The 27540-nt window shown below is 37.4% G+C and overlaps 1 protein-coding gene across 1 annotated transcript in view; it reads left to right on the forward strand.

Annotated features, from left to right (window-relative positions):
* Positions 1 to 26314, forward strand: part of SUCLG2 (succinate-CoA ligase GDP-forming subunit beta) — a 114384-nt gene extending 88070 nt beyond the window's left edge. Inside the window, exons 10-11 of the mRNA XM_013180341.3 lie at positions 18108 to 18228; positions 24364 to 26314. Coding sequence (XP_013035795.3) covers positions 18108 to 18228; positions 24364 to 24479 — 237 coding nt within the window. The 3' untranslated portion in view covers positions 24480 to 26314. The remainder of the gene's footprint in view (positions 1 to 18107; positions 18229 to 24363) is intronic.
* Positions 26315 to 27540: the final 1226 nt, after the last annotated feature.

Consider the following 27540-nt stretch of genomic DNA (forward strand, 5'->3'; position numbering starts at 1 on the left):
TATTTTTGTGTAGAAGCCTGTGTTTAAATAACTTAGTGTCTGCATTTCTAGAGGATGCAGACACAAATAACTTGGGATTTTTTTTTTTTAACTTTACATTATTCATAATAGTCACTTAAGAGCTTGAAATTAAAGCCTTAGAGCCTAAAGCTCTTTCCCCACTGATTTTGCCCTTTTTCTTTTGGCAAACACTGATTTCTTCCCCACCCTCTGTGTTTCCAATGAACCCTGAAATTACCATAGCCTCTTTTGTTTCCTTCTTGATGCACTGTCAGCATCGGTATTACAGAAGATGCCCTAGTTGTTCCTGTTTCTATGACTTTGAGTCTATATCCAGGGAAACGCTAGCTCTGGTTTCCTTTGCTTGCTTGAGAACCTTTTGGTTATTTTTGTTGTTATTAAGGTGTGCATTGTTTTTGCATTATGTCAAGGATCTGCGATTCAGTTCGGTGTTTCTGAATTCAGTTTCCTTGATACCTTCAGCACTTTAATGAAATAATTAAATAAATTGTTGGTCAACAGTTCATGTGGTACAGCCTTTCAAAATGAAAGTAGGTGAGCAGCCTTGTATCTGCTGGTTCTATACCCATAGCTGCTTACGTGGGGAAAGCCAAATACCATGTGCCCTTTTTACTCAAGGGTAAAAGCAAAATTAATACCTGTAATACACTCAATATGTTAACATACTTGGGAGTTACACAAAACCAAATCTATATGTGCTCCTCGAAATACAGATTTGAAGATTAGGAAAGACCTTTAAGATCATCTAGTCTGACTTCCTGCAAACTCTTGAGTAAAAATCCCTGCTTTGAGTTCAGTCCTGTGGTTGAATTAGTATGTACCTTTTATGAAAGAAATTCTCAATGTTCATATATGAACTTAAGAAGATACCAAACACAGCTGTGAGCTTGACAAATCCATAATTTGTCTAATTTTATGCTTGAGAGTCCATTTTTTCACAGTTGAATTTTCAGAGTTTGTGCTTCCAATTGTAGTATGTTGCTGTCTAAAGTATTGTCTATCTTTTGTCTGTGCTGTAATCTCACTGTAAAACTTACTATGTAATCTTCCATTCAAAAATGTAATAGATTGATTTTTTTACTATATCTGCTTTCTCCAACTCCATTGTCTTGCAAAAAAGTGAGAACTTCAGTCAACTCTCCAGTCATCAGGAAGCTGCAAGAGAATAAATGATTGAAATAGCTATTGCTTTGTAGTTGTCTTGCACAGGAAGGAATATCTGAAACCAAAGAGCGTGGAGGTAGCAACAGCAAAATTAAGTTAAAAACTTCCTTAACAGCAGTGTAATACTACATTTGAAAATATGAAAAACAGGCTGAAAGTTGTCTTTCTGGTTCATTTTTTAAAATCTGCCTCTTTCTACTAAAACATTTTAAATGGAAAACTTTACCACAAGTGAAAGATGAATTAATCAATTTAAGCCTAAGGCAAGACAAGGTATATGTCAAGCTACAAGTTTTTGGTGAAAAGCTGTCTGCTGCTGTGGTTGATGTGTGCAAGTTGCATAGCAAGCTATGCAGTGAAATTGAAAGCTTAGGAATAAATACATGTCTGGTGTTGAAAAGTGAATGGAACAGACTTGTACTGCCACTGAGTGCTCCCAGAAAAGACTTTTGCTTGTAGAAATGAAAAATTAATGAGAAACAGGCGACAACTTCAGCATCTTGTTATACTGAAGGAAACTGCTACCTGTAGCTTTTTAATAATTGGAAAACCAAAAGAGCTATCCAGAAATCAATAGAAAGGTTCTTGTTTCTTTGAGGTTTTGTATCTGAGTCGCAATGCTCCCAGGTGTGTGCAATGTTTAACCGATTCCATGCTTATTTTTGATGTATGGATGAGCCAACATTAGACTTAGCACCAGGTAGGTTCGTAGTCATTCAGCTGCAAAATGCTTGAAAGAATTTTGGTGCCTTCATGTGAGCCATTATTCACTGGGAGCATTCACAGCTCTCCCATTAGATGTGTTTGTGAATTTCATTTGTCAAATAATAAATGTGGGGCATAAAGGAGGGTTGCATTTCCACAGTATTGGAATATGGGATATCATTGGTTTAAAAAAAAAAAAAAAAAAGTGATTTCAAAGGTAGCTTTGTAACTTCTGCATGAATTTTATATCAAGGGGAAAGCAGCGAGCTCTCAGTGTAGAACTGCTTCAGCATTTTCTGCCAGTTCCACTGTTTTCTAGAAGTCATCATCACAGCTGTAGCCATAAGTGGAAATCAGTGATATTGAATTTGCTGAGGTGCTGGTAATCAAAACCTAGCAGGTAATAATAGAGGCAGGCTATAATGGTGATTAACTGGACCACAGTTGTTTTGCAGGAAAGGAAATTTTATGGGAAGTTAAAGTCTGGGCCAGAAAATAACTGAGACGATGACATTGAATGAGTGCTCCTTCTAAATAGGTGCAAAAAACAATGGCCATTTTGGAGGCATAACTGCTTAGACTAAGAATCCAAACATCCTGGTGACAGTGATATGTCACATCCTTGGTTTTGCCTTGGTAATTTGCTTGAATAAGCCTCCTTTGATTCCTTTGATACACCAAGACAGTGAGCTGTTGTATCCAAACTAGCCTGTCCTTCAAGGAAAAGATAAAGAAGCAGTAAACACCAGACATGAGTGTTACCAGTTTGGGTCAGAATTGTCATCCATTAGTCATTATATCTCTGACAGTAATCTTTAACAGATAGCTCCTAACGAGAGAAAAGTTAAAGGAAACCCTACGTGAGGCAATTACAAACCTAAAAAATATTAAGCAGACTTTCGAAGTTTTTTTTTTAATTTACCAAAACTTTGTATTGACTTTTCTAAAATAAAATTTTTATGCTTGATGTGGTTAAATGTATTTGTAAAGGTCAATCTGAAATTATAATTTCAATAGCAATGACTTATTTTAAATTGGTTTGTATGTTCTCTGCATATTCTTCTGATATGGTGACTATAAAAAAATGTTCTCTATGTGAACAGGTAAATGAATTCATCACATAGGGATTAATGAAAGACAAATATAACTATGTTGATTGCTCTGTGAGGTAGCACACCTGTTTACGTTTGAAACTGTTGTGAAATGGTTCTGCATCTGATTGTTCGTAATCTCTGCTTCATTAAGTATTTAAAACTTATATAAAAAATTAAGAATTTTGCACAAGTATTTAGATGCTTTGTTACACAAACTCAGTTATTTGAACTTTGAGCAAGTGTTCTTTTTTGACAGGATAAATAAAACGCTGCCAAGTAGAACAATTTTGCTGCTCTACTTGAGCAGAAAAATATATTCACAGATAAGAGGGCAGGAACTGGTAAATTGAATCATTTCATTGTTGTTTTATTATTGTTCCCTCTCTTTTTCTGTTGACTGTCCCCAATTCATTTTCTCCCTTTAGACCATTGGCTATGTGACTCCTCACCTTTCTAAAGAATTTATACATATCTTGAAACCTCGAGCCATTCACTGCTAGTTTTCTGTTAAATGAACACTGACCCTTTTATTCTGGAACTTTTTTTCTGAATCCTACCTGACTTCATTTAGATCCTCGATAATGCTGCTTCTTTCACATCAAGTTACTACTTTAATAATCTCTTGCAAAGCAACCTTTATAAATGCTTGTTTATTTTAATAATAATGCATGAGTAGCTGTAACTTGCTGACACATTTTGTTCATTTTTTAACTCTGAGGTCTAAAGCCTCTCAGTACATTGTTAATCAAATGTTTGGATTTCTCATCTGAATAGTTGAAAAATCAAGAAATGATGACAGATGCAAATGGAAAGCATTTCGGTATTTATGAGACATGTACTGATTGTCTCAGCAAGGACCTTTCATACTTTTTCAGTGCTTCTTATTTCTGATTTGCATCAATTTTGATTGCAGTAATGTGTTGCCTGGAGTCGCAATTGGTAATCCTCCCATTTCTGAGATAGCTTTGATCATGTGCTCATGGAGGATTTTTTGAACAATCTCATTCTCTATGACCAGAATAATCCCAAAGGAAAGAAGTGATACAGTAGTCACTGTACCATTTACCTCATCTTTAATTAATTTGTGGATTTATTTCTGTAAATTGTATATTTTTCTTTATTCAATTTCAGTTGTAATATACTTTTGGCTTTGGAACGAAGAAGAAAGAAAGTATGTAACTTTAGAAAGGAGAGTAGTTTTCTTCATGGTTATGAACAGTATGGTCCAATCTATTTACGGTATTTAAGTGAAATGGAAGAATAGCCAGTGAACCAGGTTTAATAACAATTTTTGTTTGGACTCTATTGAAAGTTCTAAGAAATTTAGATACACTTATAATTTGGATCAAAATTAGAACTGCTCAGGAGTTTGTAGAGCAAAGAGTTTTTCTTCATGCTTTCCTTTTGATACCTCTAAAAATATTCATCCAGATTTTCTGTAATTCTGAAAAGAATCATCATTCCAGCGATATATGGAATAGCTTGTTGTTCGTTTTTCTGCTCAGTGAGATACAGGGCTTTTTGGGTGTCTTGAAGCAAAATTTTGAAACATTGCCCAGTCATTTGTGGAAAGAATTGAATTCATAGGCTTGAGTTGAGGGACTAATTCAAAAGAGTTTTGCAGTCTGTCTGGCAAAGGATTATAAATGAGTGTATCTGTCAGCTGCAGACAGTGAAGACAAACGACAAAGTGAAACTTTGATAATGAATGTATTATCATCTGTTGTTGTTCAAGAATCATTCAGTTGGCTTCATGGATTATGAAGTTAAATTGTTTCTCTTCCTTTCTTACTCGTCTTTCCATCACACCACTGACAACCAGTTTGCAATTCTGTAGGTGAGTTACAGGTATCTAAACAAAGTGGTTGGCTTCTAAGTTAGACTTCTAGAGCAAGCTTGTATTAAGTCATAAAAAAAAAAAAAGAGATTTGGCATTTTGTTAGTTCAAGGGTTAAACGTAATGAAAAAGTGTTGGAAAGAAGCGGAATCATGTTATTCTAGTCTAAGTCTTAGCATGTGGTGAGTTCTTTTGTGTCTTTAGTTGTTTGTGTTGTGGTTTTTATTTGTATTTTTATCAGCAGCAGAAGTTTTGGATTGCAAAAGATGTCACTTGCACAGTATGCCTGCATGTTAGTTTTATTCTGTTTGAATGCAGTGAGCTTCTAAAGACCTTGTAAATCTATTTTTTCCATGTAAGTGGGGAAAAAAAAAAAAAAAACATGCAAATTCTGCCATTATAGTCAAAATCATATTCAAGTAGCATATCACATTTCTGGTCTATTTAGGATTGATATTACATTCCTTCAAATAACTGAATCTTTTTACATAAGCAACATAGTTCTCTCTCTGTCTTCATATTGACTCCTAATTGTTGAATTTCAGAAGATGAAAATACCATTTTACAGGAAGTATAGTCATACAGTCTTTCAAATCTAAACATCTGTTGATATGAAAAGCAAATTATTCTTGCAAATTATATGAGCCTGTGAAATTAAATAAACTCTAATGAATATTTTTTTTCCTTGCAACTCAGCCTTTGTGTTATCAAAATAAGACAGGATTTCAAGTAGTTAATTCCAATGACAACTTTTCACAGCTTAAATGTTACTGTATTTTTACAGAATTAGTCTTAACCCATGGCCTTTGACTTTTTACCCACTCAAGCAGGCATTTTTCAATTAATAAGACTGCTGGCATCTTAGCAATGAATATAGATAGGGAAGCCTGCAATTAATAGATAACCTGAAACAATAGTTTAAATAGCCTGTGATTGAGCTTTTTTAATATGTAAGGAGTTTTTCCTCACTTGAAACAAAGAATAAGTGAATGTGTGAGGGATTACCAGCATGCATCAGGGGTGTGCCATTGTCTGGGCTGAAAAGAGCTGTGCATCTGTAGATAGTTGATAATTCAGATAATTATTCATTTGTGTGTAACTGACTGTTTCATAGTAAGAGAGGGGTACAAGTTTGGGGTTTTATTTTGTCTGAATTAGATAGGGAAATGATTAATTACAGAGCTGTATTTCGTGTCAAGTTGTGAATAAATATGTTTAGCATTAGTATGGTTGTTTACAAACAAGAAACCCACACCGCTTGCCAACAGTTTGATTAAAAAAAAATTATTCAATTCATCACTAATTCTCTGTAGCAAAGATCCTTACATTTGTGTGGTTTGGCATATTGTAATTACATTCTTTTAAAACATTTTAATTAGGCTGAAGTAAACCAGAATCCTCTTGTCTGCTGTTTGCAAACACTCTAAGGTGTCACCAAGGTAAGAGCTGCTGAGAGTCCTGCAGGGTTTCTTGGCTTTTGAGAAGTGCTCAGCTTGGGTTTTTCAGAGTGCGGCCCCACTTAATTGATAGATGGCCTTATCAAATCAAATAATGAATCGAAGAAGCAGTTCTTCTAGTTTTTCAACTACGTGTTGGTGCCCTAAAGACCAAATGTACAATACTTCAGAGTAGCATCTCATAGAACTGTGATTATTTGTGAAATTTTCCACCCAAAAGATCAGCGCCTTTTAGAAAAAGAATTTGTTGGGAAGGTTTGCAGTTCATCCAGCTTTTGTGCCAACACCACTGAGAACCAGTGAGTTCTTGTCCCTTTCAAAGGACACGGATAAGATCTTTTGAGCACACGTCATCTTGCTTCCCAGAACGGTAATTTGTTAATATTTAGGGCTGGTGCTGGTGAGAATATATCCACACACTGCTGAGGTGCTGGCTGTAGGTAACCACGTTTATTTAGCATTACCTTTGTGGAGGTGAATTGTTTCAGCAAAATGGCAACTAGGGTGAATTAAAAGACAATTGCTTGAAGTGCATGTGGATTGGCTTTCAGGGCCAGTACATCAGTTCTCTGTTGAACTAGTCATTTGGATTAGGTTAATTGCTGTTACAGTACAGTGTCATTGCTGTTGCTGTTACTTCTGGTATTTCTTCATCTACACTGGCTCTTGATGGACCAGGACTCCATGGTGCCAGACAGTGTGTCAACGCAGAATAAAATCCAAGTCTCTAATTCAAGGAGCTCACAGTTTTAGGAGATGATTTTGCATTACAGCGAAGTCCTATTAGGTAGAAAGGCAAAGTCTTGCTCCTTTGTCCTTTCATTTCTGATTTAGTTGGATTCTAGCTGTTAGAGGGTTGTACCCTAAGGTTCCAGCGTGGTCCAAGTTGGAAAATGGAGATGGAGAGCTGCAATCACAGTGATTCCAGCTTGCCAGTAGCCTTACCTTTGTCAAGCCTTAAGGTTTTTTCAGGGTTGAGGATGTCATGACTAAAAGGTGTCAGTGGAATGGCATTGGGGAATCTTAATGGAAAGCTTCCCTTAGACATGAAAGTCAGCATGAGAAAATGCATTGGGTTGACTGGCTGAGCTTAGCCAGAGGCTGCCATCAGCTGGCAGTACAGAATGGAGGCAGGAATCTACCTTTTTGATGCCTGAAAGGAGAGGGTGGGGATGGGATTGTGGTGGGCCATTAAGGACCTTGAAAGTGAAGGCAAGGCTTCCGTGATTAATCAGCGCTGCTACGGCAGACTGCGGCTCAGCATGAAACACCCACTTGGAAACATTTTTATGTAATCTCTCTTTCGAATTCTCTTTAGCTACTACTGTGCTTAAGTACTTAAAAAGTGATTAACAAAAACTACAAGCAATGCATGCATTAAATTGTTTCTGCCTGCATTAATTTCCTTGCTTGTAACCATTTATATTGTTATCTTTGAAACAGAGACTTTGAATTTGCATTTTTTATACAGCTTTACCCAAATCGTGATACATTCTAGGCTCTGTGTGTCTGCGAACAAGGTGTGTTAGGTGACAAAAAGGATTCCCTGACAAGGGGAAACTTCTCCTTTCCATCTACCATTCAGCAAAAAATATAAAAGTGGCCACAAGAGGGTCATAAACCTGTAATTTCACTTTTATGCTACCAGTTTGTAGAATAAGAAGTCTGCTCTGCATATGCTTGTTTATCTGATTTTGAAAACCAAAAACTACGAGAGTGTTCTGGACTTAACTGTTCACTTAGTATTTAAAATTATGATCGATTGTTTTTTGCAGCAGACCAAGATTCTGAAACAGTTTAGGAGTTGTTTTTTTTTTTTTTTCCTTCTTTGGATTCCTGCACCAAGGAACCACGGTTAGGTTGCCAATATCTTACAGTATTGATCGCTCCAGAAAATCTGAATTTAGAAGAAGTCGGTTACAGAAGCCAAATGACAGCTGTTGGCTGTGTGATAGATGGGCAGTTTTTATTTGCTGAGCATTTGTTTGTTTTGATCATGCTTAGTTTCAGGCGTTAGGGCTGCATGCATTTGAGGCTCATTCAGACCTTTTTTTTTTTTTTTGCCATTTAATGTCAGAGTTTAAGTCCTCACAAGATCTTCTGTTTTTCATTGAAGTTAACAGCTATCTGGATATTTTAGGTAGTTTAGCATACTGAGACTGGCTCTCCTAGATATATTTTCCTTGACCATACTGCCAAACCTCTTGTCAAAGAGAGCAATATGGTTAAATGAGACACCTACAGTTCCATGTGTTGAACCTCACTGAAATATAATAAGTAGACTGATTTACATGGGTCTCCTGTTAATTTTAATGTGTATGACTCCCCATGGCTGCCTTGAGCATCTCAACCTTGATTACTCTAAAGTTAAGTTCTTTTATGCTGGCTTATCTGTGATTATTTTATGCTCACTCCATCTGGTTCTTACTGTAGCTCTATAACTTGTTTCACAGTTCAGATTTGCTGATTATATCACTTTGTGGTTGCGGTTAAAACATTTGACTGTTTTTATTATAAGATTCTGTGATAAATTTGTGAAAAGTGTCTGGTAGATCATTATCGAATAATTATTTCTCTGAAGTTGATTCCTTTTTTGAATACAGAAAACGTGGAAAAGTTTATCAAAAATAAACATGAGAGGTTAGATTATTATGGGGAATAAAGTAACATCACTGATCTGTACTTATCAAAGAGTCAGGCTATTTTTCCCCCCTTGTTATAAGGAAAAAAAAAAAAGTTGCATTTTATGATTTTGCAAGTAGCAAGACAATCCAAAAAGGATGTAGAACCACTTTGTCAGCTCCTGAGTCATCCCATTTCATAATAATACAGATCTTAGCTTAGCATCCTATTTGTGAGGATGTTATTACTGGCCATTAATTTTTAAACTGTCACTTTTTTTTTTTTTAAATTACTTTATCTGAACCTTGCAAACAATAAGGTTCATCATCCGTCTTTCAGCAACACTGTTCTCAGCCTCTCTGCCAGAGAGGCCAGTTTTCCAAAGAGACTTTTCTGGGACAAAATTGTTCAGTAACGTTTAGGTGGTAGCAAGTCCTGATAGTTGGCTACTTGTTGGTGCCAACTGGGAAGGTCGGAGGTGATGAGTAGTAGTCTGCCATACATCTCCTTCTGCTTGCTGGGAAATGCTGCAGGCTCATCAGCAAGGTAGGAGGAAATTGTCCCTAATTCTGCTTACACTGTCTTCCATCTAGGGCTTGGTATGTCCCAGGGAACTTGCTCTTTTTCCTACGAGTGCCCGTTGCTTAATGAGAAAGCTTGATGAAGCAAGAGGAGGGCATACACAAGCTATTCTTAAATTTGTTCTCCATGTAGACAAAGTGATACACCTGAATTTAAGTTCCCATTTTCTGATTGGAGCCCTATCCACAAAAGGATAGGAAAGAACAAGGAATTTAATAGTATTGAAATGAAAATTTAAAAATGTAATCAAAATCACCTATTCTGACCGCCTGTCCAATGCCACATACTTCGACAATATTACACGGTAACTGCTGAGATGAGGCAGTACTGTAATCAGGGAAGCTGATGAAGGAACAATGACTCACGTATTAACTGTTTAGTGATTTAATTCAGACAGGGGTTGCATAGGTATAATAAAGAAATGATGGATATCTGTTTCTTTTTAATGGAAGAATGTAACTGCATTGACTAAGACTTGGATCTGTCTTGATCCAACCTTCTGTCTCCAATGGCAGCCAAAAACAGGTTCCCAGAGAAGAGCGTAAGAAAAGGACAAGGCTGTGAGGGTACTTCTGATATGTTCCCCCTGCTTTCTAGTAATCTTTGATATCCTTGTATTTACCAGCCTCTGGCTTTCCTTCCGCAAATTTATAACTGTATTCTGGACTCATGTAAGCTTTTGACATACACAATAACCCGTGGCAATCAGTTCCACACAATAACTATATGCTGTATTTAAAAATGACAGTAAAAGTGCCCCTTTATTTTTCCCCCATCTCTGGCATTACAGGAACTGAGGGCTAGGCAATGAAATTACCTGGAGGCAGGCACTAAGTGATTGCACCCTGTTCCTTTTCCTCTTGCTACTTGCAGTCTTTCCTATATAACCTCCTTCAGCTTTCCTTTTTCTAAGATGGAAAGCCCTAGTTTATTTGTTCGTTCTGTATACAAAGCTTGTTCAGTATCTGTTACCCTTCTTTGTACCTTCCTTAGTTTTATTATTTCCGTTTTGATTTTACTTATGTGTTAATAGTTAGCTGATTTTTATGTGGTAGTAATTCAGAACCTAATGAGCACAGTAATTCAGGTTTTTGATGACTACCATGTTACCATAAAAGAACGATTTCTAATTATTTGGAGATTTCAGATGTGTATATGCAGTTCAGTACCCATGACAAGGCATTTTTATACTTTAATTAAGCTTTGGGAATTACAGAATTCCTTTCTAAAAGTTCATATTGTCTCAGTAAGAAAAACAGTGTGACCTAGATAGCAGTTTCTGTAGCATTTAATATTCTTCTGCATGGGGAATAGATGTCAGAGATGTTTCTCAGGTGACAAACTAGGAAGATCCCAAGTCTCCCTAGAGCAGAAGAGTTGCTGTTCTTCATCTGTTTTCTCCCTTGAGGTGGATATAATTGCTTAGTATTTTGATACTCCAGGTAAATATAGTATTTCTGTCTTTAAGGGTATTTTTAAAGAGGGGTAATAAAGATGGTTTCGATGGGTATTGGTTTCAGGAAATAAATCCCTTGCCGTAATGGTTTGAAAAGTAGTATTTAGGCCTGTCCCTTACCTAGAAGAAGGTGTAGAGCTGAACACACGATGGAAAAAGTAAATGGCAGGGGTGGTGTGAAGTCTTATGGTGTGAGTGTCTTGACATGTGGAGTCCCTCTTAAAATCCAGCTCCTGGATTTCTGTCCCTTCTTCAAACAGAAGAGGAAATCTTCACGTAAAGTGACTTCCCAAGTTTCAATAAACAGAGAAATCCTAAGACTACTTTAAAGATCATGATTTTTTTTCCTTGTTTTAAAACAATTTTAGAAAAAGTTTTAAAGTGATGTGTTGAAATGTACTTTGTTTAGAAATTTGACTGGTATTTGTCAAACTTCATTCACATATTATTGAAAGTCAAATCAATGGCCAACCAGCTAGAGAGAAGGTGCACTTGAGATCTTCCCAAATTTATCATGTGTGCATTTTTAACTGGCTTTTGAATTAAAAATAAAGACTTGAACTAACCATCACATCAACAGGTCTATTTAGTCAAGGGTTGTTTTTTTTTTTTAGATATTCAGGATTGTATCATTTAACTGTATCAGCTTGGGTAACTTACCAAGTTTCTGTAACACTAAAATGCACTGAACAGTGTAATTTACTGTTAAAATAATTCATCTGACAGTACCTATGCTAGGCTTTGAGTATTGTATGAGTTCCATTTTTATGTATCCATGTTCTCCAGGTACACTCTTTCCAGGAATATTCCTTTTTTTTTTTTAGTTTGATGTAAATTTTTTTGGCCTTTTGCCTTTTGACACAACATAAAGCATGATGAAACTGTACACAGATCCATCCTAGGACACAGCACATTGCTGAGATAGGATAGTGTGCTTCCCATTGTATGGCATTGCTTAAATGATGATCACATTGCTACGTTATTTTTCAGAAAGCTGATTATTGTTTATCAGAAATCTAACTTGAACTAAAGACACTAAAGACGTTAAAGGTAGCACACAGTACAGTATCTCTGAGAAATTAAATCTTTAGTGCAGAGGCAAAATTCAAATAATGGATCAATTTGAGTAGACCTTTTACAGTCATACTACTGTATAGACCATCTTAGGTAAGTGGATTTGGAGGGTATTTATAACCTATTATACTCATATGGTGCAGTCAAATAAGATGAATTCCCAAAGTATTTAACGACCAGCGCTTACCAAATATACCCGTGAGAGGGGTGGCATGTGCGCATCTTGTTTTTGCTTTAATGAAATCCCCCAAATCAGACCTAAACATGCAGCTATGCTTGATTCTGGATGCACAGAGATTTAAATGAAATCTGAAATATTGCACACTCATCTTATACAGAGGAACTGATCATGTGCGTTGTTTTGCTCTTGCAATATGCAGTCGTGTAAGTAGTCCTCATCCCTTCATCGTATTTTGATCTGCATCCTGATTGGCTTATCCAGGGGCTTGATCTCCTTGAAGCTCGGATATTTAAATGATAGTCAGAACAAATTTAATTTATGCTTTTTTATTCCTTGTACCCATGATCTGATAGAAAACTTATCCCCTCATATTGGCACCAGAAATTCAATTGTTTTAGGAACTGCCAGGTGCATTCCATCCCCAAAACAGTGCTAAAAGTTGTTTTGATTCTCAAATATACTTGACAATAGTACTTTGTGGCCTCAGTATTTTTCTTTCCCTCCCTTTCCTTACTCTTGTAAGGACTGAGGTGTTCCTGGTGGTCCATCCTGAGCTGTCTTTGGTGTCAGAGCTCTCCCTGCTGCAGGACCCCGCTTACCTGAGTGCTTTTCTTACCCCATCAAGGGGCCACAAACACGATCTGGCCAATCGTCAGGGTATCATTGTTGAATGATTTTCAAACTAGCAAAAGCCAATGCAATTGTGTCCCGGTCTAGATCCTGAATTTGTGGTAATCAGCAAAATCTCAAGACTGTAGGCTATTTTAGCGCATCAGAAGCTGAAGTTGCAAAGTTTTGATTTTACAGAATTGTGGTGTTTGGGATTTTTACTGTGTCACCAAAGGAGTTGCATTGCTAAAAGGGCTTCCCCCAGTGCTGTACTGGTGTGCAGGCCAGAGGCTGCCATCTCACCAGCCGTGCAAGAAAAGGGCATAACAGACAACAACTGGGTGTAGCAGAAACCAGGCATTCACTCTCAGAGAGACTTAGGTTCCTCAGGAACCTCTCAAACAGAAGCCAAAAAATAGCATCAGAGAAAATAATGTGCTTTTCCTACCTGTCAACCGGTCTTGCCCCCATACTGCAAGAAAGTCTGAATTTTGTTTTGGGCATTCATCAGAGTTCCTGTCCTCCTGTGATATTATGGCACATTACTAATGAATTTTAAACCCTGGCCCATTTTAAAATAGTCAAAAACATTCAAAATTGCATGGTATTCATATTTTTTGACTGCAAGCGTTCTCGCATTGCTTCTAGATGACTCATCCTTCTTAATTTTATCACCTCCAGACTGTAAAAGTTCCATCCCAAAGATGCAAAATACTATTTTGCTTCTCATTTTATAAAGTAAAATAAGATGGTTTGACTTTAAGCAGAAAAAAAATAACCCTGCTCTTCTCTCAAGGGGGATTTTTATATTCCCTTTCCACATTGAGTTGCACTGTCCTCTAGTGGAGATTTTAAGCAATTGTTTCTGCATTTGTGGCTCTTTCTCCCACTCTGATACAGTAGATTTAATCTTTATTTGCAAATGAACCATAAATGTAGCCTTATATAAAAAGCTAGTGGATTATAGTAAGATTTCAAAACTGGATAATAAAAAGCTATATTTGACCTGCAGTCCAATTTATAGTAATACAGGGACATTTAAAAATGTTTCTGTCTGACTTATCAGTTGGAGCAGAAGGGTGGAGTAAGGATGCAGATTTATGGCATCTGGTTTTTGTTGCGTGGTATTGAAAGTTGCAGGTAATCTGCTTCTCTCACGTTGAAACAAATGCTGTAAGGTGTGAATAAATGAATAATAAAGGCCAGTGGAAAAATAAGAAGGATTAAATACAGCTTACTAGATTGGAAATGAAGAAACTCACATCCCATTTTATTCATGGCTTTGTTTTATTTGTCTCAGTATTGCCTGGTAGTATGCTGCAGGCTTGCTTTTCTTTTTTGTTTTCTGGCAACTTCACAGATTAGTTTGGTAAAAAAATAAATGTATTTTTGAGGACATAAAATTAGACCCTGCTGACCAGAAGGGCTGGGAGATATGATGCATGTTTTAACCTCAGAGAGCACTAGGAGCCTCCAGGCAAGAGCATGTTTGCCAACTGTAGCATGCGAAGCAACTGCTTCAACGTAGATGTGACCCGTGCCATTCTGGAGAAGAAATCTTGACAAATTTAGGCTGTTTCATAGTGTCTGGGTACATTTTTAGCTGATGAAAGAGTTGGGAGTGGTCAAAACCTGAATTTAGTTAGCTTGAGATGTCAAGGTGTTTTTTTTCAGATTTCAGTCAAAGCAAACTGTAAGCAAGCGATTTCCTCGTGTAGCTTTTAATTTGCTGCAGATGTGATTTTACTGACAGTTGCTGAATAGCTTCTTTTCAACTAAAATAAATGGATTGAGCTTCAGAGCAACAATTTACAGCAAGGTCAGATTATATTGGTGATTTTATAATAATATTTATAGTTCCTGGTATTCATGCATCTCTGTGTGCATATAAGGGAAAAAGATGCATACAAAGTCACTAAGACGTGTCTGACACTGCTAATAGATGGAAAACTGTTGAAAACCTTTCATGCTGTCATCAGTTTCGATGATGTTTTGTGTTTTTTTTATGAGACATTCTCATAAAAAAGTACACTAACAGAAATCTGGTTTTAGGGGATTTGAATATTAGAATAATTACATTTTTGAGCTTTCTCTGTTGGACATCGTGAAATATCTTGTTTTATGATAAAATACATTTAAAAAACCAACAACTTACGTTCCAGTATACATTTTCACTAATATTCAGAAGAGATCTGTGCTGTAAAATCATGGTCTTGGTGATTTGGGGGTTGGACAGGTCTCTAGCTGAGGTTTTGCCCATGCATTTTTTGCGTGCCTATTCTGATCCTGAAAAGCAACAGCTGAGGAAAAGATTTCACAACTGGCATAAGCTGACGTGAGCCTGTGTTAGCAGGGAAGGTTATTCCCACTCCATCCCAGGCCCTAACAGCTGTCGAGGGCTCTCCCTCGCCTCGGCCTGGTGCTGTCTGTTGGTGGGCTTGGTGGGCATCCGTCGGGGGTGCTACTCCGAGCAAGGCTGCCCTCTTTGGTGGCTGCCCATGCTTAGACTGTCTTAAAGCAATTATCAGACCTCAGGTTAGTTTGCAGTTGTGTTTTATGTGAGATTCTGAGTTTCACCAGATATGAAACTTCTGCCATCGCTCAGCGCTGCAGCGCGTTGTTCTCCAAAGTCTGTTCTAGTGGCGGTCACAAAGGTGTTCTGTGGCGGTAACAAAGGTGGAAAATGAAAGAGCAAGAACAACTTGCAAGTGTCAAGGTTTTGTCCTCTCTATTTTTGCATATAGATGTGTGGTGTTAGTGCAGAAGGATGTTCAGCAGACTGGAGCGCAGAGCTGCAGACAGCGAGACGGCCTGTGTATAGATTTCTAAATGGGCTTTAGGAAAGGTGGAGTGCTTTATAGGTGTTGCCCGGAGTCATCCTGAAGTGTACAGTGACCTGATGTCATTGTGCATTTTGTTAAGGCCTAGGAACATTTTAGAATAATAATAATAAAATACACTAAGTGCATTTTTCAAGTGCAGGCAGGTATGTGAAGCTGTGCTTCTGCTGCACCTGCAATGCCCTTAATTGCTTTCAACCGGCAGCCTCGTGGATTATGTCAGTGATCCACAACAAGTCTAACAGCAATCTCTTATCGCAATTACTTCAATTAATACAGAAATATATTTATATGGGGTATTTTATTTATTTTTGGTGCCAGATAGAATTGCAGGCTTTGTCAAACCTTGCTAAGGCTTACTTTAACATAAAGTAAGTTGCTACAAATTAAAATTGTTATTAATAAGGCAATAATGATTTTATATTGAAACAGATCTGCGTAAAATTTCCATCACTCTTGCTTTCCAGCCCTGGTGCTTGGACCGGGCAGACTGTGGGTTGTTACCACCACTGATGGTGATGTCTTAATGCTATTGTGGGTTCCCTTATTTCTCCAGAGGAGTCCATAATCAATTGCGAGTACATCTGAGGGTGATATCACATCTGTCAATTGTTTTGGTGGATGGAAAGAGCCCAACTTGTGGATATACTTGAATTTCCTTAATAATGTTGCTGAAATACAAAGTAATTTTGTAAGGTATATATTATTGGGTAGAAATGGTAATTAGAGTAATAATGCTACCAAGTAACCTGTCCTGTACTGAACTGTTTGCCCTCTTAATATAAATCTCATGTTCCATATGCATTAGATACTGAGAATGCCAATGCGTAAGAATTCTGATACACAATGGGAGGTTTATTTTTCTTACAGACTTGAATGACACAGAGATCATGCATTCTCTGTGCACATGAAATACTGAAAACCTTTTCATCCATCTGCTGGGTCTGAATGTTAAAGTTCTTTCAACTAGAAATGCAAGATCCAGTCAGGCTGCAGAAGCACATACAAACAATGTTCATGAATTTCTGAGGAGTTAAGGTGAATCTCAGCATCATTTGGGCTGATCTGTTGGCTTATTTGGAAGATTACAATAAAACCCAAGATTGAATTCTGTACCTGATTCAGTTTCTTATTGATTGAATCCTTTTAGACTCCTCTCTAATTTAACAGTGTATTTTTATTAAAGCCAAGCATACAAACATCAATTATCCAAGCTGCATCTAATTTCCTTCAACATTTTTTTTCCTTTTGCTGCCAATGGATTAGAGGGCCTGATTAGAATTCAGCTTGAAAGCTGAAAAGCAGATCCTTAAATGAGAATGTCTGCATTAGGAATTAAAATATCTGTACTGAGCATAAAATCCTCCTCCTTATCTCTAATAATGTAAACACCCTTGGTTAAGTTGATCTGTCACGTGCCTGGTGCAATGTCCCTGAATTAGGAGCGTGTATTAGAAAGGGCAAAGCAGTGTCTGGGCTTGTCCTGCTGCTAGAGTGCATCACTAGTACATTTTAACATCCAAGCACTTTGCATAGGTATCTCCCTACCATAAGGGTTAATGGCATGAGAGTTTGAAGGGGCTCTGTTTTCCCTTTTTGTATGTTTTACCTCCTAACACTGAGAGTGTTTGCGTGTGCCCAAGTAGTTGGAGCAAGGCAGAGAAGGGGCCTTGTAAGGTTTCACCACTGGTAGCTTCTTCACAGGTAAGGATTCTGTAACAACACAAAGGTCTTTACCTGCTGTTATTGCTAGATTTTACTGTCACTGTATTTGATTTCACAGAAATCAAGTGATCCTTTCGAGCTGAGGACCCAGAGTGTTGTATCCTGTGAAGTATAATTTAGTTGTGAATCGGGTGCAGGAATTTCAGTTTCAATATACTGATGAATAACGGTTTTTCAAGGTTGTTATCAATTAATCTGTATTAATGAACGCTCTTCATTACATGCCTTCCCTTATTAATTAGAATTAATTAATTTTACTCCTCTTTATCGAGTCAAGGCAACTATATTACCACTTCCTTTGCACTGCTTATAATAAAGCGAGCATCCAAATTGTTTTGTGAAGTGTGAGTACTTCATTGCATGTGCGTACACACACATCCAAACAGTGTTTTCTGAGCTCCAGCCTCTGAAGATTCAATACATGAAAAGAAAAAAGTCTAAAATGTAGATTGTTTAATCTGTTTTTATTTTTACTAAAAAGTAGAAATTCCACTTTTCTGTGTAATGTTTTTATGACATAAATTGCCATTCCAATTTCGACCAAGGCAGTTAATCACTGCTGCATGTTACAGAAGCAGTACACTCAGAATCAAGTTCTCCAAGCTCTAGATGTGAAGCTTCGAGCAGTCTGTAAATGACGCCCTGTCTAACAGAGGGACGTTTTTACCCTGCTTTGCATATCTTACCTATGTTTAGTAAAATATATATTAAAAATTTCCCGCTCTGTTTCTTTCCTACAGGTTGAAGCAATACTTGTAAACATTTTTGGTGGTATCGTGAACTGTGCCATTATTGCCAATGGTATTACCAAAGCTTGCCGAGAGCTTGAGCTGAAAGTGCCTCTGGTGGTCAGACTGGAAGGTGAGTGCTAGTGCTTTCTGACAAAATCTTCCCTCAGGTGCACAGTAATCCCTTTTGGCTTTTGGTGGTCGCTAAGCTCAAGATAGGCTAGTACGGCACGATACAAATGTGTTCAATTCTTCATCCGTAATGACTTGAAGACAATAAACTCTTTCTTTGCATATTTCTGCATCCCTGGTCCCAGGTGGTATTTGAAGTGATGTAATTTTGCAGTGAAAGCATTATGGTTTTGCTTGTAACATTTGCAATGCAAATAGAAATGATTTTGATGCAAGTTTCTATTCACTGGAAGATATTTCTTTTTCATGTGATTTTTACTGAATGCAATTCTATTATTGCTAAACCTGTAGCAACAAAGAGTTTTCTTAAATTTACTTCAATATAATTAAAAGAAAAAGTTTGGAAATGGTATTTCTGAGAGAACTTACTGTAATGCATTCTTCTGCCCAAGTATCTAATCCAGCTAAAATCCATTAAAAACAGAAGATTTGGTAATGGTATGGAATAATTTTATAGGACACCCAGAGTTGTTAAATTGGAAACAAAAGAGAAATAAAGAGGAGAGGAAGAGCACTCCTTGGTGGTTACTGGCTCCTCTTCCGTTCCTTACCACAACGGCAGTGGGCAGAGAGTTCTGTCATTTCTGAAAAGTGTCCTGAAGGAGGAAGGCAGATTCTTCTTCTGTCACTGAATGGGTAAAAGGTATAAAATACCCTTTCACTCCACGCTGGTGGTGAATGAAGGAAATGCATCCTTTTTATGGATTAGAGATACTAAACAATAGTGTGTTTTTTCATACTAAAAGAGGTTTAAAAAAATATAGGGTTCTGAATACCCCAGACTTTCTCTTATTCAAAAAATAAACTTACGAGGCAGGCTCACCGTGAAGCCCTTTGTTTAGGGGGGTGCTTCTTTGGCTTTTCTTGATGAAGATAGACACGTAGCACAGCCTGACATATGCAGTTCGGTCCTGTCAAAGATCCACGGTGCATTTCCCTGCAAGGCTTTAATAATTTTCAGAGGGCATAAAAATATTCTTGGTTTATCATGGGTAGCCTTTTGCTGTAGTAAACACAGGAAAATTTAAATAAAATGGATTTTAAAACCAATGGTGAAGATTTTCTTTAGGTGATGAAGCACCTCTGAACACCATAAGAGACTAACTGGATAGTTTGGAACAGGTGAAGGAGAGACTGATGGATGTTGGCTACCAGCAGGGAAGTTTTACAATATAAAATCTCATTGTTTATCAGCTCTAGGCAATGTTGCTTAGCTTTTTGTCATGGCAAAAAAAAACTTTTCCTGTCTTCTGTAGCTGGAAAAAGTTTATCAGAAGTGCAGAGTAACTGTCTATTATAGCTGTCATTTTATAAGTGAAGATATTGGAAAAGTCATGAGTTCTCCTTCTAAACCTGATAGCTCAAAGTTTTGTCTAATGCAATGGTTGAAAACAACGTAAGAGAAACAGAAGAATTAACTCGCTTGTTTTAAACTGCAGTCCGCTGCGTCTGCCTTTGGTCTTTCTCTGGTACGTGTTCCACGATTGTACACAAGCCAGGGTGATTTATTTTTTTTTTTGGTGACTTCTGGGAGATTGCAAGAGACAAAGCAGTCCCTGGGCTGAATTAGGAAAGTCCCAATTGTGTTAGCTACTGCACGTTGGGTTTTTCTGGAAGAGGCGTGGAGCGGGAGAGCTTCTGGCTCAGGGTTGCGCGAAGCCTCGTGGAGGCGACTGCGTGGTGCCCATTCCCCTTCTGCCGGTGACCTTTATGAGAGCCACGCGCTGCTTATGCACAGAGATCAAAACTAAGTCTTCAGAAAGTCAAACACGTGTTTTAATACAAGCATCTTCTGATGCTTGACCATCTTTGACCATCTTCCCAAGATAGCATGCTCTTCGCCAGGTTTGTGATGATGCTTTTCCTAGACTTGCTTAGTGATTCAAGAGATAACGGAGATAATTCTGTTAGTCCTGGTGTTACCTGTTAATTCATTCTAAACGATGACCTCTGATGTTTACAGCCTTCAGATGTTGTACTTAGAAAGTGTTAGCTTGTAGCTCCTGCCTTCTCTGCCTCCTTAATCACCCGATATATGCAATATATGTATTTGGTTCTTTTAATCTTTCCTCAGAAATCAATCCCTCTGGATCCTTAATCATCTTCCTTGTTCTTCTTTGAACTTCTACTAGGTTATCCAAATATGTAATGATTTTGAATTAATAATGAGGACTGTGGAAGAAATAAGACTACCTAAGACTTTTTAAAACATCACTGATAACATTTTATACTTCAAAAGAAGAAAAAGGGACAGGCACTTTTTTGGATTTCCGTTCTTCTAACGGAAGGTTCATGATTATTCCCATAAATCTAACAGATTTGTGACCTGCACTTTGCATTCAGGCAAAGAGTCTGTACTGTATTACAAGTGTCTCGGTGACTAGAGTTTTAATCAGTCAAATCTGCCTTGATTTAGCAGGATTCTGTGGACAAATCTTTGTTCTCAGTTGTATAATAATTACAAGCTGTTTTACCAGTGGATAAAGAAAGGATTACTCTCCTCTTTGAAAATGGTAACTTTATAATTACATGTATTTACTTGCCTTATCGGCAAAGAACTCAGCAGCTGAGACGCAGGATTATTGTTGTTTGAAAGGCTTATGGACAAATGGAGAAACTACATATTCCAAATTTTATCTTCTACAGATGTCGAAAACTCACTTCTGCTGTTTTTATGCAGGATTTTTTTTTCCTTTAAAATGTAATGTATTTCAATTAAGTTTTGCAAGAACTAGCTAGCAGTGCTGAATGGAAGCCAAAGCTTGTTTTGCGTTTATGTAGCTCAGTGTTAGATGAAAATATGAAAGAATAAAAAAGAATTGTGAACTAGATGTCTTCTTCCTATGTTGGAAATTTTCTTCTCTCTCGCTCTGCAAAAGAATTGTTTGTTTCTCTGGTTCATAGGACAAGAAGAATTGGGAGGATTTAGAACTACTTAATACGTCGAAACACAGTTAGAAGCAAACTGTTTTCTATTCAAATGCCTGAATGCAAAATGTTGCCTTATATTTAGAAATGTTGTGTTATATTTAGCCATGTGATTCATGACCTTCTGGGTTCTTCAGCATCTAATGATTTTATTTTTTTCAGAAATCTTCCATACACAAGTGAAATTTTGCTTCAGTTTGTGTATATTGCTCTCATTGGCTTGTCAGCACAAATACAGTTCAGTATGGATGTCTGATTTTATTACCCCAAATTGCTTATCAAGAATGAAGAATGGGGTATTGCAAGGTCATACTTAGTACTTTTGTATCTATCCCATCAAGTGTTCTGAATTTAAACATTCAGCACAAGTGTAAATGTGCTATCGAGTCTCTCCCACTCTAGGATGTAAACACGAAGCAGAGGAAAATATTTAAATAAACCTTGGGAAAAGTTAAGATAGGAAAGGCAAATCGGTTGGGCAGAATAGAAAGAATTTAATTGTCTGTTGTAAGCAGTCAATGAAAGTGTTGTGGTTTTTTTTTTTCCTTGACTGTATAGCCAACAGGTACAAGATGTGTAAGACACCAAAACTTCACGTTCCCTAGGTAAAGATCATCACTTAAAGCTTATCACTAGAGATGGCATTGCAGAATCTTGCATCCTCGCCAGCCATCAGCCCCAAGCAGTGGTGACGCAGCCTGCTCCTAATGTCTATGACAGTGCAGGTGAATAATGAACATCACCAAAATCCTGTTGGAGTATTACTGGGGGTGGATTTTTTTGTTGTTTTCGATCGACCTATGCAGTCCTCTTGACTCATTTGTTACAGTGCGTGCTGGTAGAATCCTACGATTTGTAGAAACATGCTTGGATGTAAAATCTATTACAAGGATTTCAAGGATTTTTAGGTAACGAGTTGAATAGATTTGCTTTGCTAGTGATAGCAGAGATTTCAAGGCAAAAGAGGTGTAAATGTGACACATCCAATGTACACAAACAGAGAGGCTTATTTCAGAACCCAAATTTCCAAAGGAGAATATTTAAAATATAAAGCCTGACAGCATATGCTGATAAAATTACAGCTTTCCTGTTTTTCTTTGGAGTGTCATTGATAGTAATACTTGTCAGAAGGAAAAAAAAAAAAAAAAAAACTTTCATCAAAATGGCATTCTCCTAATAGGAGACAAGTTAAAAAACAAACTACAAAAACAAATGACAACAAGAAAAAAAAAAAACACCAACGACAACAGAAGCCCCAAAGCCTTCAGTCTTGTGAATTTTCACCATTTGTCCATTTCCGTGCAGGTGCAGGGCAGGTTATTTCCATAGCCTGTGTTTGGATTCTGTTTACAGTTCTCTGACACCATCCAGTGGCAAGAGGTTAATGTCAGAATAGTGGGATTATTTATTTGTTTATTTTAACATCTGCTGCAATAAGATAATGCCTTTTGTGGATTCTTAAATGTTTTCGGTATTTTCTGAACATATAATTTTAAAACTCTTACCTCTGCTTTCAGCAGGATCTCATTACAATTGCTACATGCTCCATATATCTAAAATACTTATCACAATATGATAAAAAGCTTATATATATATATATATATATATATATATAAAAGATTGCTGCAAAGGAAATGCTCAAAAATGTTTAGTAGTATGCCTGGCCTATAAAACAATATTTTATTTATTAAATACAGTAAGTAACCTCAGTCTTTTGACAGCAATAAAATTTTCTCAGCCTTCATGTTTTCATTCATCTGCATAAACTCCTCTCTCCCTTTTTAGAGAACTGTTTTCTACTGATTTTGTAATGCCTGGTAGACAAGTGGTGTGCAGAGCAATCAGTGTGGCACAGAATAGAGCCAATGTATTGTTCCCATTCAGACCTGATAGTAAATTAATATTGGCCACTTAGTGAAGAGCAGAAGTTAATTTTAAACATTTGGCTGTCACAAACAGCACAATATTTTTCTGTATGGGAAAAATTCCAAGAAAAAAAATGTTCCCTGTCTCCATTTATTGTCCCCATTACTACTGGGACCTACTGCTACAGAGATGTCTTCGGTCTTTTTCAGTGCCGATAGTGGGAATCCTGACTTGAGCACCCTGTTGATACAGACTTCTGAATTTCTCTATTTCTGCTGTATAATTTCAGACATTATAAAATGTCTGACAAATAAAATTAAAAAATAAACTAACAAATTCACCCTTTAAAAATTCACCCTTTAAATTGAGCATTCTGGAAGTTGCACAATACAGAGTATACTTCTTGCTTTGTTAATAATTAAAGGTATAATTAGTGTGTAGTTCCAAATATAATTAAAATTCATTTTGCTAGGTCTAGGAATTATAAAGTAATTAAGCATTTTGACATGGCAAATGAACAAGAAACTTGATCTGCAGGAGTGAGTAGAAATGATCCTACAGAGGATCAGCTCAGGGTCTTGTGCATGGGAGAGGTGATGTGATCCCAAAGTGTGCATTCCCCTTGCTCAGTGAGATATCTGATTCAAAGTTCTTCTGTTGTGCAAGACATATCAGTGAGCAAACCTGATGGCTTTGCTGGAGAAAGTTCTGGAGAATTCAGGTTTCCCTTTTTAATTTGTTTAAAAAAAAAAAAAAAAAAGAGCTAGAGTAAATGGGAAATCTGACTGAATCCTCTTTGGCCATTCTTTTTTCTTCTCCTGTGGATGCATGTGAGTTTTGGACCTCAGTTCCTCCAGAAGTGTTGTTTTTCTCTGCCTCTCATCAGCAGCCTACACTGCTAGGTGTTTGTCGATACGTAGTCCTTTAAACTTGAATAAATGTAAAAAAGGAGTCTGCTGTGAAATTCTGAGTGTCTTAAAGGCCTTATACTTAATCCATTATCCACTGCTCTTGCTGGATGTCCCTACCGATGTTGGATTGACCCTCTAATCTTCACAAGCCCCTCTTGTAGATGCAAGTGCTATTACCAGATTGCATTGTCTGTCAAAATTGTCATTGAAATTCAGAGTTCCTTCCTCTCAGCTCAGTCTAAACCAATCATTGAATCTGTTGTTGAAATGATGTGCAGGTTGAAGCATCAACTCCACTAAATCTAGTGGTTTAGTAGAAAATGCTCATTTATTCATTAACGTTACTAATTATAGTCAATGTTCTTTATTAGGAACAAATGTTCATGAAGCCCAGCGCATTCTGAATGAGAGTGGACTCCCCATCACGTCTGCAAATGACCTTGAAGATGCAGCGAAGAAGGCAGTGGCCAGTGTGGCCAAAAAATAACTCCTTGAAGTTATTCTCATGGAAAGTGTCTGTGTTTTACAAGATGTCATTCCTGCCATTTCAGAGAGGATTAGTGGACTTTTCCTAACCAGTCATCAGTGTCTGGGGGACTTTGTGACACATGGCAAACTTGGGCTATAGGCTGGCAAATTAGGCTTTGGAAATTTTGCAGCTACTTTCTTGAAAAGTATGTCTTTATCTCGGTCGGGTAATTTTGTTATTGAGAGTCTTATTAAGTAATACTTAGTTTCATAAAGCTGTTTTTCTGCTTTTCCTCCAAAATTGCCACTGATAAACTCATGATAAGATACAATAATTAATAACTGACTTCTATCAACAGGATTGTTCTTTAATCAAACACATAGTTCACCTGTTTCACAATACTATCATTAATTTTTTATATTGTAGAGTCAGCAAACTAATAATGGGTTTATATTTTTATGAATTTTTACAATAATGTAAAAAAATTGTGCTTACAATATCTATTTTTATTCAAATGAAAGTTTTTTTTAGAAAGCACACACTTTGCCTTAAGATGATTTTCTTTTGTAGATGCAAAAGTATACCTCATAATAGGAAAAGAGATTGAGCAGTTGTTAGTGAAAGGACCTTCCACTCTTATACTTTACCTATAAACAGGTGAAATGTGATTTATTTTCTATTTTTCAGAAATGAAGTGCAGTATTTCTAGGTGTAACCATGTCATACAGAAAGCTCTAGGAGAATGTTCCTGTTGGGCAGGAAATGGCTGCTAACTTTTCAGAATAACCTCTTTCATAAGTACGCCACTGCAGTGAGGTTTTAAAGATGAGAACCTTAACCAGTCTTCTGTGGGATCATGGAGTACTCTTCAGTTGATATATCGTCAAAAAAAATAAAAAAAAAAACAACTTTGAATTATTTATTGAGAATAAAATCCAAATTAACTTTTCAAATTTTAAAATATTTTATTTCTAAGACATCAGCAAAAATATGTACAAGAAAAAAAAAGTTTCAGTAGTCAGATATTGACTAAGATTTATTTTGGTTATATATGCCTTTGTAACAGTCAAAATTCAAGCTGTTAGTTACATGAATCATTCATTCAGGGAACAGAAGACAATAGCAAATGGCTCATGTAACTAAAGAAATCAGTACAAATCTCACTCAGCACAGGAACTGCATGAAATTCATCAATAAATTGAACAGAGTACAAAGGAGTGAATATAGTGATCTGGTCTTGAAGACTTTGTAAATGGGCAGAGAGGTAAAAATTTGTCTAATAAATTCTTAATTGTGATTTTTTGAGCAGCTCCAATCAATACTATGTTCTACTTAGAAAAATGTAAATAAATTTTTCTTGGCATTCCCATTAAAACTATCAAAATGAATTATCTGCACTGATCTCTGCCTCTTCACACAAACAGTGTAGATAGGTTGCTATCTTCAGTTAGTATAGGGTGTTTTTTTCTTCTCCATTCCTTTCTCTACATATTGCTCAAGGCAAAAATGTCTGACCATTAGAACAGCAATAAATATGCCACTAGGTATGTACTTATGACTGAATGAAGGAGAAGGGTATCGTTAGCAGTTCTAGCGAAGGTGTTTAGAAGTGCAGTGCTTCGCAGGAAGAAATGTTTACCTCACCACAATAAATAAAAAAGTCACTCTTCTCTGTATTTTAATACTGGAAATAGAGGCATTCTGTGGAAGAACTGTTGATGCAATATTGTCGTACACTGTGGATCTACTTCTGGCCTCAGAGCCATTCGTTGTGTGCGTGCATCATTATTAGTCTGCAGAGATCAACATTATCTACACCAACTCTTAGTCCAATAAATGTACAAACGAACCCATTTAATGACTTTATCCTCTCTAGAAAATATGAAATAATTTGTCTGTTGCATTCTGTGTTCTTCCATTCGGCATTTTGTTACAGATGGGTGAAATTAAATGCATAGGAATTTATTTGCAAGTGGGTAATAAACTCATATATACATGCTTTTTATCTTTAAAAAAAAAAAATCCTTTCTCCTCCATGCACCCCATTTCTTACACATAGGCTCATGACAGTACATACAAGTTTTATTCCTCTTAAGCCGTATGTGGAATAGAACCGTAACATTTTCTTTTTCAGCTGTTAGGTGGGACGTTTCCGTAGCACTGGGTGTGGATTTTTGAGCCGGCACGCTTCCCTTGGGCCAAGGCCCTGTGTGCTTTCTGTAAGCAGAGGCTCCCTTTGTATGCTCAGTTTGCCTCGTGTGGTGTTGCGGACTGGCTTGTTGTTACTTGCATGGGATGTTTCTCTGTGTATGGAAACGTTTATAAAGTTAGTTTTGGTCTCCCTTGGAAAGGAGATCTGGTTACAATTCCTGTAGTTTTAGCTGTTACAAAGCACAAGTAAACGTGCAGTACCTCCACGGGATGCTTTTGCCTTTGCTCAAGCACGTTGCAGCCCGGCACGAGCGAGGTTTGCTGCCCTCAGCGGCTGTCCTCAGCTCGCTGCCCCCTCCGCGGGCTGAGCGCCGGACTCCAGTCGGCCGCCGTGGCCAAAGGGACGTGCGGGAGCATCGCCCTGCCTGCGGAAAGCCAGCGGCCGTGGAAGCAGCGGGTGAGTCCCAGTTAATCCCCTTTGTGAAAGTTTAAGTGGGATTTAGTCGGCCTTTCCATCTTGAGATTTCAGCCTGTATTCATAAAGCTCTGTAGGATTGGGCGCTTAGAAGGAAAAGCAAGAGGAAGCTGTTAGTGCTGACATCGTATTACATCTTTAACGAGATACCTTTCAGTGCTCACAGTGAGTGTGTAACAGCTGGGAGCTCTGGAGTAACGTCCTTAACGTTCATTTACTATCCTGTTCGTCAGGGCTTTCCTTCCCTGCGTCTGGAAAAGCAGCTGGTATCATGCAGAACAACAGGGATCAGATCAGTGTATCGGTGCCCAGGTGGGGCCTTCCCTGCACACCAAAATCTGCTTCCCCCATCGAGGGCCCTGCTCTGCCCCTTGCCTTGCCCTCTGAGATGTGCCGTGCCTGGGGCCTGGGGGGTTTTCAGACCCAGGCACCGCGATAACCTCTGCTTACTGC

The sequence above is a fragment of the Anser cygnoides genome, chromosome 10 (genome assembly GCF_040182565.1).
Source record: "Anser cygnoides isolate HZ-2024a breed goose chromosome 10, Taihu_goose_T2T_genome, whole genome shotgun sequence".
NCBI lineage: Eukaryota > Metazoa > Chordata > Aves > Anseriformes > Anatidae > Anser > Anser cygnoides.